The 14237-nt window shown below is 42.3% G+C and overlaps 1 protein-coding gene across 1 annotated transcript in view; it reads left to right on the top strand.

The window, feature by feature from the left end:
- The window catches only part of LOC126088380 (uncharacterized), a 151574-nt gene extending 148763 nt beyond the window's left edge, over nucleotides 1-2811 (top strand). Inside the window, exons 4-5 of the mRNA XM_049906519.1 lie at nucleotides 1928-2201; nucleotides 2783-2811. Coding sequence (XP_049762476.1) covers nucleotides 1928-2201; nucleotides 2783-2811 — 303 coding nt within the window. The remainder of the gene's footprint in view (nucleotides 1-1927; nucleotides 2202-2782) is intronic.
- Nucleotides 2812-14237: the final 11426 nt, after the last annotated feature.

The raw sequence follows: 14237 nt of genomic DNA, 5'->3' as shown, positions 1-14237 counted from the left end.
CACAATCACTTAACACACACCTCCATCCGTGTTTTAACTAAGTAAATAATATTTTTGCGCATTCTCTGCATGCCGTGTACAGATTTTCGATACAGTACCTCCTGAAACACCTAACACTTTCGCTACCTTCGTTACGGAAGCATCCATCATACGAGCACCCACAATTTACCCGCGTTCAAAGTCAATTAGCTTCGACGTAACGCACTCACAATTATGCAGAAAACGTTTTTGAACACGACTGACACTTCGAATGTATTGAAGACAGTGTACAAGTGCCATTCTCAGTCAAATAAAACAGCGTGGAGCACGTTTGGCTAGCACATGCATTTATGTTTACGCATGAGTTTTTCGCAGTGTTTCCATGCATTTTACAACCTCCGAACAACGGCAAAGAAGAATCTTTTGGATGTAAGCGTACAGAATTGAAGCCATAAGAAAGCGATGTCTCTTTCCGCTTAAAATAGTTTCAGGTCAGAAATAAAATGTTGTTTCATCAGGATGAGCGTATGGTATTTGTTGTAGCAAAAAACTGAGGCTGAATGATTATTCTCCGTCTAATAGAAACTGCACGTGTATATGTACCAGTACGCATAGGAGCATGTGCGCAGACCAGGATACTTATAGTGTGTGAGTTTGCTGAACATAGAACTCTGCAGCAGATGACACCTATGTATTCACACGTTCACCGAAAGACTCGTCAGATACGATTGCTGTGAGCATGGAATCTTTGAATCTGGACAATGACTCAATAAAAACTTGTTGGTTGTTTGGATGAATCACTTTTCTTGTTTCATCAGATCAATGGTCGTGTCCATACAGTTTCCCCGTATGTGTATTTCACGAAAAGATCATGCAGGTACAATTACAGACTCTATCTAACAGAGAAACTTATCAACTATCGTTCCTCCCAACGACCATTTAGGAAAGAAACAGGAAATGGAGGAGGTGCCGATTGAAGACGAAATATGTACAATACAAGGTAATTCGAGCACTAAAGAGTATAACTATATTTTTAAACTAATAATTATAAATTTAAGACTGTCGCTCGTATCTACCGCTGATTCTAAATAATTGTTAATAAAAAGTATTAATATAAAACTATCTTTAATTTTTTTTAGTATGAAGGTATCCTGAAAAGTAGTGCCTCCAAATGTTTTATGTGAACCTTAGAGATTTTTGAGTAAAACAAACTTTATTAAAACTTTACATATTTATACTTCATGTCTACATATTTATGTCTCAGTGCAGTCACCCTAACAATGGAGATTTTTTTCCAGTGGGAGACCAGTTTGTTGGTACCATCTCTGTAGAACAGTTGACTTTGTTGATGGAGCCATAATATCACCTGTGCTTGCACTGCCTCATCAATACCAAAGTGAAGCCCTCAAAGCTGTTCTATAATTTATGAAACAGATGAAAGTCGAGTGGTTCCAAGTCCAAGCTGTATGGGGCATGATCGATGACAGTGAACCCAAGGCATCGTATTGTCGCAGATGCTGCAGTACTTGTGTGTGGTCTGGCACTATAATGCTGAAGAGGAGGGTGCACTGTATGTGGACGAACTCTTCGAATTCGTGCATTTATTTGTATGACAGTCTGTTTTTCACTCACCAAATAGTTGTGTTACACACCACTATGCTAAACATACAATTTGGAGCCCTCTAGCAGCAGAGGGTTGCTACTTACTTCAGTGAAGTGGGAAAGTCGACCTAATGAAATGAATGACTTATCATACCTAAATCGTTATTGAGAACAGAATAAAAAAATCACTTTTTTGCACACCCTTGTATAAACATATTGAGCATTGTATGTTTCCCTTTCTGTGCAGCACGCATTTCACAGTTCATTGCTTTGTATAAGACTCTCTGCACACGCTTGTACAGTTTGCCAGACCGAGCGTCCTGTCAGGGTCGCCAATTTTCCACAGGGGCTAGTGCGGCTGCACCTGGAGCTGCTGGCGGCGAACACTGTGAGCGAGGTGGCGGTCGCCTCGGCGCCACCCCACCCTACAGCGCCACCGCCAGCAGCTCTGCTGCCCGCCGCCCCCGCGACGCCGGTGCTGCCGCAGCCCGTGGTCGCGCAGTGCTACGACCGCGACAAGCAAGCCTGGACCATCAAGAGCGACTGCCACGCCGAGACCGTCCGCCTGCACATGGTCTACAAGGACATCCACAACGTGCCCCGCAACCACCTCAGGTATGGCCTGCTTTTCTAACGATCTGAAAACGAACAGCACCAATAATTAACATCGCAGTGCCTGACACTAAATCCTGCGTGAAAGAAGGAAGATGTGACGAAAATCTTGGTGTCTCTCCAAGAACAGTGCTGATCTGAAGTTCATCAGGTTTAATTGTATGAGTCAGGTATATGTTTCCAATGAGCAACAGTTATAAGAATATATTATTACAGATCTCCATGAAATCGTTAATCCGATATATAATTCAAGTACTTCAGCGGTAATGAAGATTCCTTTTTTCTGCACAAAAATCAAACAATGGTGGCACTGGTGCAACTGAAGCTGTGAGGGCAGATGGTGAATAGTGCTTAGATAGTTATGTCTTGACATGCCACCTGTTACTGCACATCCAGTACACGCACTTGTGGCCTCTTGCCACCTGACTTTGCATTCTGTTTCTTTTTGCTGATTGGGTGTTTAACCACTACATGATATTTCACTTTGTTTGACTTCATGTCAGTTTTGCGCTTAGCCTTAAAATAGTTTTATCTTGGATTTTTGGTGAATGAACTACAATTTAAGATTGAGTAACTGGATCTTTACCAGTATGTTTCTCATCCTATGTAGGTAAATGAAGAACCCGTGATGCTTAATTTTGGATAATCCCACAGATAACCATATACGACCGATTTTCGATCACTTTTTCGGTGTACGAGGATCTGTTACTTCACTAGGTACTGGTACTCCTGGTGAGTAGAATTGAATAGCATCTTAGCCACCAGATAGTTCGCAAGCAGGAAGTCCTTAGTTGGGTTTTTGTATTTTTTAGGTGTCACGGGAGCATTATAAATTGTTTTGTTGTTTTATCCTATTTTATAACTGACGTTCGTTACAAAACGAGAAACTGCTGGGTATGGACTCTGAGTCACCCATTCTCTTTCCTGATCAGAAGATGACTTGATTTTCTGAGTCCTTTCATCCTGAATATCTCTTCATTTTAGTTACGTCTCTTGTCTTACATGGGTTTTTGTCTATCACTTCATACACATTGTACCTGATGGAAAATTGAAAGCCGACCCTGGTGGCCGTGCGGTTCTAGGCGCTGCAGTCTGGAAGCGCGCGACTGCTACCGTCGCAGGTTCGAATCCTGCCTCGGGCATGGATGTGTGTGATGTCCTTAAGGTTTAAGTAGTTCTAAGTTCTAGGTGACAGATGACCTCAGATGTTAAGTCCCATAGTGCTCAGAGGCATTTGAACAATTTGAAACTGGAAATGCCGTCGGGAAGACCGTTCACCTGGTGCAAGTCTTTCGAGTTGACGCCAGTTCGGCGACTTGCATGTCAGTGGGTATGAAATGATGATGATAAGGACAACACAACACCCAGTCCCTGAGCGGAGAAAATCTCCTACAAGCCGGGAATGGAACCCAGGCCGTTGGGCAGGACATTCCGTCGCGCTGACCACTCAGCTACCAGGGACGAACATTGCATCTGACGATACAGCTAAAATGTTGTGAAACCGATCGTGCTTACAAATGAAGTACTTAAGCTGAAGCGATTTTACCTTCAAAAAGTGTTTAGATAGTCAAGTGGCTAGGGCATATTACCGCGAAAGGCAGTGATTCTGGGTTCGAGAGTCGCTCCGACACACAGTTTTAATCTGCCGAAGTTGCTGTACATTAGAAGTTACATCACTTATTTGCTCCTTCTTCACTATAAAGGTTCAACATCAAGTTAGAGCTCAAGATCTGAGCTGTTAGAAAGTATTCATTTCTACTCTCGTTATCGGTCGCCAGTATTCTGCTATAGCGATGTCCTACTAGTGGCGAAATTACTCAGTTAAGTCATAATTTTGATAATAGAATGAAATAAATCCGAGGGCACCAGACTTTTCCCACAGCTGGCCGGATAGGTGACAAATTATGAGCACGAGCCGCATCAACATTCTGTACAAAACTTGCGTACCAGAACGAAAACTCTGGTAAAAGAACATGAAAAGCTAAGTTCAGCGTTACGCGGTAATCGCGAGTGGCATGCAAGGCACAAAAAACAATGTCAACCAAAAAATTTACTTACTAAAAAGGGTTATAAAAAAGGCGACGTTTGCCAAAACGAAGTTACAGCAGACCTAGTGTGCACATACCCGAATTTCACAAACCAACCAGCAAAAACGTTAGTGAGAGTTGTGAAACTGACGCTTGGATTTCAGGATAGCATCAGTGTTTAGTTTGGTATAGCTGCATCAAATCAAGAGAACTGCTTCCAAAAGTTCACCTGTCAATCTCATCCGATTTGCTGACTTAACATACTGAGTTTTGAATACGTTTGCTCACCGACATAAGTTCTTCCAGTCGCTAATGCCATAACAGCGGCGATTTCCTACAGTTTCTGAAAGTCGACATCAAGTAGGCAGCAGTAAATCTGTACAACTTTTCCTTCTCCGTGGCTCCCTTCAAACACGTAATCTGTTTGCAGATCAGTGAGCTCCAACTACAGTTAGACTGGCATATCATCAAGTTTACAATCCAACGGCCTTTGGAAAAGAATGATTTCGCACACATTTATGTCAAGACCCGAAAAACTCCCCAAAAAGCGCTTCTTCACGTCACGACTGTGGCACAAAACTCTGAAAAGTTGAAATAAGGAAGGATTGTTCTCCTGCAAGCTGTGCTACAAACAGTGAGAGCTTTCTCAGAAATCCTTCGATGATTCAGATCTCAGCCGAGGTTATCCTTTCCCTCCAGTTTAAAATACAATTTCTTCACGTGAGTTGTGATGTCTCCAGAAGCTGACAACTATGTCGTCTCTGACAGCTATGGATCAGCTCTAGCTCTTTTAGTGAGGAAAGCGTCTGTTTCATTTCGGAGCTCGTAAAAACGAAACAGCACTCTACCGCAGCTGATTCACCTAACTGCTGTGTGATAAGGCACGGCACAGAATTCAGAATCATCTTCTTCAAGAACAGCGTGCGACTGTCGGCGATTGAGTGTATATCTCTGAGTGAAATTCACAGTAGAAAAGACTGGTTACTGTCGTGTCCGGCCCATTCGTCTAATATAGGGTGCCCAGGAAGCTGTTTTCTCCGATAGCTAGACAACAATTCAAGCAAATAGTATTAATGGAATTTATTACAGTAAACTGAATTGACAATAATTAAGTTACCGGATTTACAATGACGTGTCACAAGCAAATGGCGACATGCAAATAATCGTTGTCCTTCGATATATGCAGTTTCCATGCAAGCAAATCACACAAGTTCCTAAGTCACTGCTCGTCTTCTAGTGGGGGTACTCTAGTGCGGAGCTCCGATTATATTCCCTTCATATAGGACCGCTCCTGTCGTGCTGCGGTCCTAGTCAGCGTACTATTGGCTGACGTCATCTCACAGCCTTCTCTGCTGTTACATTTCATCCCGACGTGCTGGCGCTTGAACAGTTACAGTACACAAAAATTAAGTAAGTGTTTCCCACAGAATGCTACCTGGCGTCTGATGCAGCGTATGAACAGATCACTCGAAATTTGCAAATCTGAAAACTTGGTCCGGAACATTGACCATAGTAAATTTCAGGAACCTAGCAGTTAAGAGGTCTCCGCACTTCTGAAGAAAAGAATGGTTCAAATGGCTCTGAGCACTATGGGACTTAACATCGGAGGTCATCAGTCCAGAACTACTTAAACCTAACTAACCTAAGGACATCACACACATCCATGCCCGAGGCAGGATTCGAACCTGCGACCATAGCGGTCGCACGGTTCCAGACTGAAGCACCTACAACCGCTCGGCCACTCCGGCCGGCACTTCTGAAGATCTCTTAGTATTTTAAACATAATATTTTAATTTAAACTACATCGCAATGTTTCATGTTCCATATGTTTTATCAGGCAAATTCGAGTACAGTCGGCGGGTCGGATGAACTTACGTCGCGGGTCGTAGTTTGGTGCAACTGAACTAAATTGTGTGTCCATTTTGCCAGTACACGGTCTTCCTAAGGTACTCCGTCATCCGAAAAATTCTTAAAAAGTATTGCAACAGTGTGCTGGAGCCTACGATTTGAGGATCTGACGATGTAGAGGCAACAAATGGTGAGGCTAACGATGAAGATTTGCTTCGATCAGCAACGAGTCTATAGCATTATTGTCTTATCTCTGGGCACGAGCGAGTTCACTCAAATGCTCCGCTTGGAGACATCATTGAGCTGTTAATTCAGAAAAGGCGCACCACATTTCTAACTTTAATGGTTGTCGTACACTCGCTAAACTAATCTTTATCGTGAGATGAAGCCACTAGATTTTTAATAGTATTTATTGAGTTTCTCTGGGTTCTCGCGAGGGTGATTCTGCTCCCCAAATACACTCCTGGAAATTAAAATAAGAACACCGTGAATTCATTGTCCCAGGAAGGGGAAACTTTATTGACACATTCCTGGGGTCAGATACATCACATGATCACACTGACAGAACCACAGGCACATAGACACAGGCAACAGAGCATGCACAATGTCGGCACTAGTACAGTGTATATCCACCTTTCGCAGCAATGCAGGCTGCTATTCTCCCATGGAGACGATCGTAGAGATGCTGGATGTAGTCCTGTGGAACGGCTTGCCATGCCATTTCCACCTGGCGCCTCAGTTGGACCAGCGTTCGTGCTGGACGTGCAGACCGCGTGAGACGACGCTTCATCCAGTCCCAAACATGCTCAATGGGGGACAGATCCGGAGATCTTGCTGGCCAGGGTAGTTGACTTACACCTTCTAGAGCACGTTGGGTGGCACGGGATACATGCGGACGTGCATTGTCCTGTTGGAACAGCAAGTTCCCTTGCCGGTCTAGGAATGGTAGAACGATGGGTTCGATGACGGTTTGGATGTACCGTGCACTATTCAGTGTGCCCTCGAGGATCACCAGTGGTGTACAGCCAGTGTAGGAGATCGCTCCCCACACCATGATGCCGGGTGTTGGCCCTGTGTGCCTCGGTCGTATGCAGTCCTGATTGTGGCGCTCACCTGCACGGCGCCAAACACGCATACGACCATCATTGGCACCAAGGCAGAAGCGACTCTCATCGCTGAAGACGACACGTCTCCATTCGTCCCTCCATTCACGCCTGTCGCGACACCACTGGAGGCGGGCTGCACGATGTTGGGGCGTGAGCGGAAGATGGCCTAACGGTGTGCGGGACCGTAGCCCAGCTTCATGGAGACGGTTGCGAATGGTCCTCGCCGATACCCCAGGAGCAACAGTGTCCCTAATTTGCTGGGAAGTGGCGGTGCGGTCCCCTACGGCACTGCGTAGGATCCTACGGTCTTGGCGTGCATCCGTGCGTCGCTGCGGTCCGGTCCCAGGTCGACGGGCACGTACACCTACCGCCGACCACTGGCGACAACATCGATGTACTGTGGAGATCTCACGCCCCACGTGTTGAGCAATTCGGCGGTACGTCCACCCGGCCTCCCGCATGCCCACTATACGCCCTCGCTCAAAGTCCGTCAACTGCACATACGGTTCACGTCCACGCTGTCGCGGCATGCTACCAGTGTTAAAGACTGCGATGGAGCTCCGTATGCCACGGCAAACTGGCTGACACTGACGGCGGCGGTGCACAAATGCTGCGCAGCTAGCGCCATTCGACGGCCAACACCGCGGTTCCTGGTGTGTCCGCTGTGCCGTGCGTGTGATCATTGCTTGTACAGCCCTCTCGCAGTGTCCGGAGCAAGTATGGTTGGTCTGACACACCGGTGTCAATGTGTTCTTTTTTCCATTTCCAGGAGTGTATTTCGGTTTGGAATGTGTGTCACAGATACAGATACACTTAATTTCTAGAGTCAGTTACCCTACTAAGATAAACAGCTACAAAATTACCTTGAATCTGGCCTAGTTATGTAAAAATTACACGCAGACAAGTTTAATTTTCAAAATGTAGTTTCACAGCAAGAGTAATTACTGTAATACCTTTCGAACAGCGTATAACATATGTTCTACAACTCAGATTATCTCTATAATATAGGCGGTTGTAGTAAATTTGGTGAAAGTATTACTATCACCTTTGGATAGCGGCGTTTATATCCAAATGTAAGACGTTAAGTATATGTTTTCAAAGATGTTCTTGTTGCAGATTTTTCTGTTATTCAAACGAAGAGTCCAAAGACGGAGAGACCAATACGTTTATTATGTTACCATTTAATCTCACGACATTGGAGAATAAGGTGTCAACTAATGAAGTGTTAGTTTTAAGAAGCGAGTAAGTAAAATGTCACTGCCGACGAGGCTGATGGCAAATACTGTAGCTCAATGTGAAACCCTGTATGAGCTATACCAGCCTATTGTGGTACACTGAGGTGTCAGTGGGAGGAAGAGTAGCCGAAAGTCAGAAACCTGCTATTAGCAAAGACTATTTTTCGGCCCGAATGTTCTTCCTTTCTTGCCTCATGAAACTCTTCTAACACGCCTAAGAACATTACAGTCCGTTGTCACGAAAATTTCTGTACTGTTGACAGGACACTCCGACATGGAATTCTTATGGCGTACGACTTTTAGTATGACGCGTATTAACCAGTGCGCCTCCGTGGCTGAGTGGTCGGCACGGCTCACTGCCATGCGGGGAAACCGGATTCGATCCGAGATGACAAGAGATTTTTCCTAGGTGGGAGTACTGGTGTTGGGTACACAAAGCCTCGTGAGGCCATATGAGGAGCACCTCGATCGACTAGTGACGGTTCCAAGGTCAAGAAACCCGACAACTGGGAGAGCATTATGCTCACCACATACCCCCTCCATACGCCACCCAATGAGGCAAATGACAGAGGATGGCATGGCGGCCGGTCGAGCCCGACTGACCCGTCTAATGCCTGAATGTTGAACTCCACCTTACCGCACACATTAACCGACTGTATTTTGTATTTGAACACGCGTAGGTCGGCTAATTTACCACGTAATATGCCCTCTAGTTCAGTAACCAAAGACACGAAAGTTATCTGAACATAAAAATTGGAGGCTACATGGTACCATTCAGGCATGCATAGTTACCGTGGAATGAGGTTTCAAGAAAATCATTAATTCTAGAAAACGACAATAGGTAACCCTATACTGGCCTTACAACAGTTGTAGGCATACACCACTCACTAAATGTGGGTCTCAGTGAATAATGCTGCTTGAGTCAATGAAAGTGGACCTATTATGAGAAGAGTTATTGTTTCCTGACAGGAGAATTATTCGTAGTTTTTCAGATCACGAAAAAATTTTACGAGTCGAATTTATGCATTCATGTGCCTTGTAACTGTTTGAAGATTAGAAGTGAGCATGGGAGGTACTGTGTTGGAAGTTTGTACATAATTTTACAACATTAGAGCAGTAAAATAAATAGTTTACTTTCATTAGTTACAAACTGTAATTTTTTCTTTTGTAAGGGGCATTATGATCCACATTTTATGTGCAGTTCTCGTAAGTAAAATAGGAGTTATTTTCGTTTCAAAAAAGGGTGTGAGCTAAAACCAGTACCATCTGCCACGTACCATTTTCATTTATTCGAATGGGTCATTTCGACTCTTACAAATTAAATTTATTGTTCAGTTACTGCCATGAGTTTTAAATCATTACCTTTAGTTACACTCACGCGTTTTAAACCAACTTTTCATAAAAGAAATTTCTTGTAGTATTAAAACAATTATTTCTTTCAACCTTTACATCTAAAGAAAACGTTCGTAATAAAAATAACAGAAATAAAATATACAGGTATTTCAGTAGATTACCATTACGCAACAAAGTATGTTTCACCCTTTGAACACTGAAAATATTTACTGAGTAGATGCGTACAGTGAAAATCATGAAACATCGTCTAGTGCGATTTGGATTTGCACCGATTTCATGTTGGTAGAGATGTATTAGAATCACGATATTTAATGTTAATGAGCATGTACTTCAGATTTGCGCTTAGATTTAATGCGCTGCTGCGGATGATGACATATCTCTGACTGTAAAACCATCAAAGGGGTGCTCCTCCACGATCACGAAACGTTTTCGTCTCTGAAAGTCTTTCTCAATAAGCTCCAGGCCTTTCTGTATTGCCTAGGAAACTACAAGTGACAAACATGTTCATTACAATAACGGTGCTTCGTTGTTCGAGAGGGCACAAGTGCGGCCAGCGGATCGTCCTTATTGGCTAATGGGTCTCCGCGTCAGCTGTTACAAGCTGAGATACAAAGCCAAGTGCCGACGTTGTGACAGCAGTAAACGGTAGCGAACAATTTCACAGGGGTTTCTGTGTCTGACGCCCTTAAGTGCCTCATCACCTCTCGCGTTACCAAGCCACTCACGTCGCATATCCATTGACTTCACAGCTAACACTCTGAAAGCTGACGCTTCCAGGGGATGCATTTACGTAAGCGTTTCTGAAACCCGAAATGGGGATGGATTACTCCTCGCACTGCCTCTCTCTGTAAATTTGAGTGGACGCTCCATTAGCGCTGGATTCTAGTTCGATAATCGACGGTGCTTAAGCGCCATAGATGTGAACAAATATCTTGAGCAGAGGCTTAGTTTTTTTCACAGGCAATAATAGGTACATAGTAGAGTACAAAGCAGGTTTAGTAATAATTAGTAAATTTTTTAATTCCGAATATTTTCATAGAATGTTACTGGAAAGTAACGCGCTTCAGAAGCATTACGTTTGTATACTGTTTAATGATATCGATTAAATCATCGCTGAACAACTTGTGTGATATCTTAGAATATAAAAGCGAAGGGCGCAGTTGTTAAAACACTGTGTTTGCATTGCCAGTACGGGGATCAAATATCTTTGGGCATTCCTATTTTAGAGTTTCGTGGTTTTCCTTAAAGGCTCTATGCCGACGAGACTAAGTCTAATTTCGATATCTAAAATGGCTACATTTGGATTCGTTTCCCACTGTACAAAAGTCTAATAAAGTGTTGTCTGACAATTATGTTGAGATGATGAACTTAATTCACCGTACGACAATAATACCACCCAAGCTCATTCCGTCGACAACGAAGCCATTAGAGAGGAAGCAGTCTCCCGAACTGTGGGAAGCTAGAGGAAGGGAATTGCTCGTCTCTCTCTCAGAGGAACGATCGCGGCGTTTCCCTTAAGTGATTTAAGTGAACTACAGAAGAGCTAAATGGGTTGTCCCGATGGACAACTTGATCTATAGTCCTCCAGAATGCGAGTTCATTGCCCTAACCATTGGGCGACCTCACTCTGGCAAGTTTCAAAGAGTTTAATTGTATTAATACATTCGTTTCCATAACTGACGGTTCACGAAGTGGAGATTTATTTGGTGTAATGTAATTAACAATGGTTCAAGCTACTATTAATCGTCCTGCTACATTTGTTTAAAAAACTGTACATATCTGGCATTCTCTACTTTCCAGTTTACCACAATTTCCATATAATTGGTGAAAATGCCTACTTTAAACTTCAGAGAGCTACATTACAATACACCCACTTTTCCAGTAGAAATGCAGTGTCTTCAAAAGAGTACATCATTGCACATATTTCTTTCGTCCATTCCCCACTCTTGTGAGCAAGATGAGCTGTTGTAGAACTCAGTAGTCGTAGAGTGGGCGTGTTTCCAATTGGCGAAAACTTAGGAGAGAACTTCCAGTTCTGGCTTCGCCTGGTGAGAAATTCCTCAACCTCGGTCAGAATCGCTGATTGATTGCATTTTAATTTATGTAATGCTAACTGTTGTTCACTCTTCCACACAAAAATTGAAATTTGGTGTATATGCCTCTACAATGAATGTGCGTGTGCGCGTGCAAAATGATGGTTACTTTGCGGTCTCTATATCTTAGTAGTAGTATGACCATAGAGATTCCTGCACTCTTCATTTACATTTGCGACATCACTTGTGCAGGTCAGAGACCTACCCATGAAGTCATAAGTCATGCTCCTTAGCTATGATATCGTCAGGATGTTACAGGCGAAAATCTTTTCATATGACGACACATTGACGGGAATTTCAAAAATACCCATGAAACAGACTATCAGTAAGTAAAAGTCATGTTCAGAAGTATCCAGACGCCTTGTATTGGATAAGAAAATAGGTAATATTCACCTAAATTGCATAAATTAGTATCGTTTTCAAAAGTGTGAGACCAATCTGAATTCTGTACCGTGTTGAAAACGATTGGAATGAGCAGTGCCAGTTATCAAAAAAAAAAGTAAACACACCTGCAGGCTTACACACACACACACACACACACACACACACACACACACACACACACACACACACACACACAGGCGCGCGCGCGCGCGCGCACGCACGCACGCACGCACACACACATGCACACAAATATAAACACACACACGCAATAATTTTGTCAAGTGGTACAATGATAATTCCTTGTCTAAGATACCCATCAACACTGATGCCTGAAACATGACCGCAGATGCGGACACTCAGTGCCTTTCTGCTATTTCTATGTCTAGATATTGCTATAAAAGTAAAAAGTTTATGTGACTAAAAATAAGATGTGAAACAGGCAACTGACACATCATTCTAGGCATAAAGGGTGCGGTGGACGAAATCCAAACATAACCAGCCTCAGGAATAAAACCACATGTTAACTAAAGTACCACGCTAAGCAAGCAAGCACTAAAAGTTGACACCAACAAATAGTCATTCTGAATTACTGTTCTATAGCTGTCACCCACTGGAGGAATGCAGTTTATGTATAATTCACAGTTGAAATTCAAAGTATGAACGTGGCATCTTAAATTCAGTACCATAACGTTATTTCCATGTCTAAATTTTATGTCATATTAATCAAACTACATAATTATATTAACCATTCGATCTTCGGCAAACTTGAGGCTATATTACTGCTAATACATCGATCAAACTATCGTTAACTGTTATTCTTAGAAAACTTTTAGTAATGCTTCACATCACGAAACACTATTTCCCTACACATTAACTCAGCAAAACGTCCTAAAAAATGTGCATTTTGGTGAGATGTTTTATGGCTTGTAACACACTACATATCTTTGTAATATTCAAGGATAACTTCGTGTTGTTTAAACTACAAAATGTAAACACAAAACATGGTCAAAACAATGATTGAAACAAGCTTCCACACAGACAGGATATTCAGTACCTCGAAAATATTATCTGTGCACCAGCTTCATATCACTTACCAGGTTACCACAAAAATGCATGAATAAGTACATATCTCTGTATTATTTATCAAAAGATTATAAGATTTTGAGGAAAAAAATGAGACACTTCTTTGTAAGTTACCTTATCAATAACAAAGAAAGAAAATATATTTGGTTTGCATGTTGTCGCTACTGAAATAACTTGTGTCGCACAGTGGAGGCTACATCACACCTTGAGCGTGATATTTATCCTTGTTACTGCAAAATATTAACAGATTTCCTCGTACATCACCATGTTACAATAAAATTGTAAGAAACTGCTGACCTGTTTGGTAACAGATAAGCACTAAACAAAGTTTTCACAACGAAACATGCAGCAGAATTATAATGTGCTACTGAGTACAACGCTGTGTCAGGAAAAAATGGCCCTACACATCTCTAAGCGATTTGAAAATTGTAATAAATATCCCCATACAATTTCGTGTTACAGCAAACCAGTAACAAGCTGTGCTTACATCTCTATATAACATCAAAATTGTAACCTACTGCCTGATACATCGACATGTTATGGCAAAATAGTAAAAAACGGTCCCTATCTTACTTTCCTCTGTAAGTAAGAATCAAATCAAATTTAAAAAAAAATTCCCTATACTAGATAATTTTACATCATAACTGTAACAAATTACACTATGCATCGTCATGTTACAGCAAAATTGTAACGAATTGTCCCATGCATTCCATATTACAAAAATATTTGAACAAATTACTCCATACATTACTAAAGTACAACAAAATTCTCACAAATTGTACCATACTCACCATGTTACAGCAAAAGTGTTGCAGATTTCCCCCAAACATAGCTAAGTTACAGAAAACCCTCTATATTACCAAAATTATACAAAATTGTAAAAAATGTCCAGTATGTCAAAACACATGGTGCACA

The sequence above is a fragment of the Schistocerca cancellata genome, chromosome 6 (assembly GCF_023864275.1).
Source record: "Schistocerca cancellata isolate TAMUIC-IGC-003103 chromosome 6, iqSchCanc2.1, whole genome shotgun sequence".
In the NCBI taxonomy this organism is placed as follows: Eukaryota; Metazoa; Arthropoda; class Insecta; order Orthoptera; family Acrididae; genus Schistocerca; species Schistocerca cancellata.
This window is presented reverse-complemented; position numbering and strand designations above follow the sequence as displayed.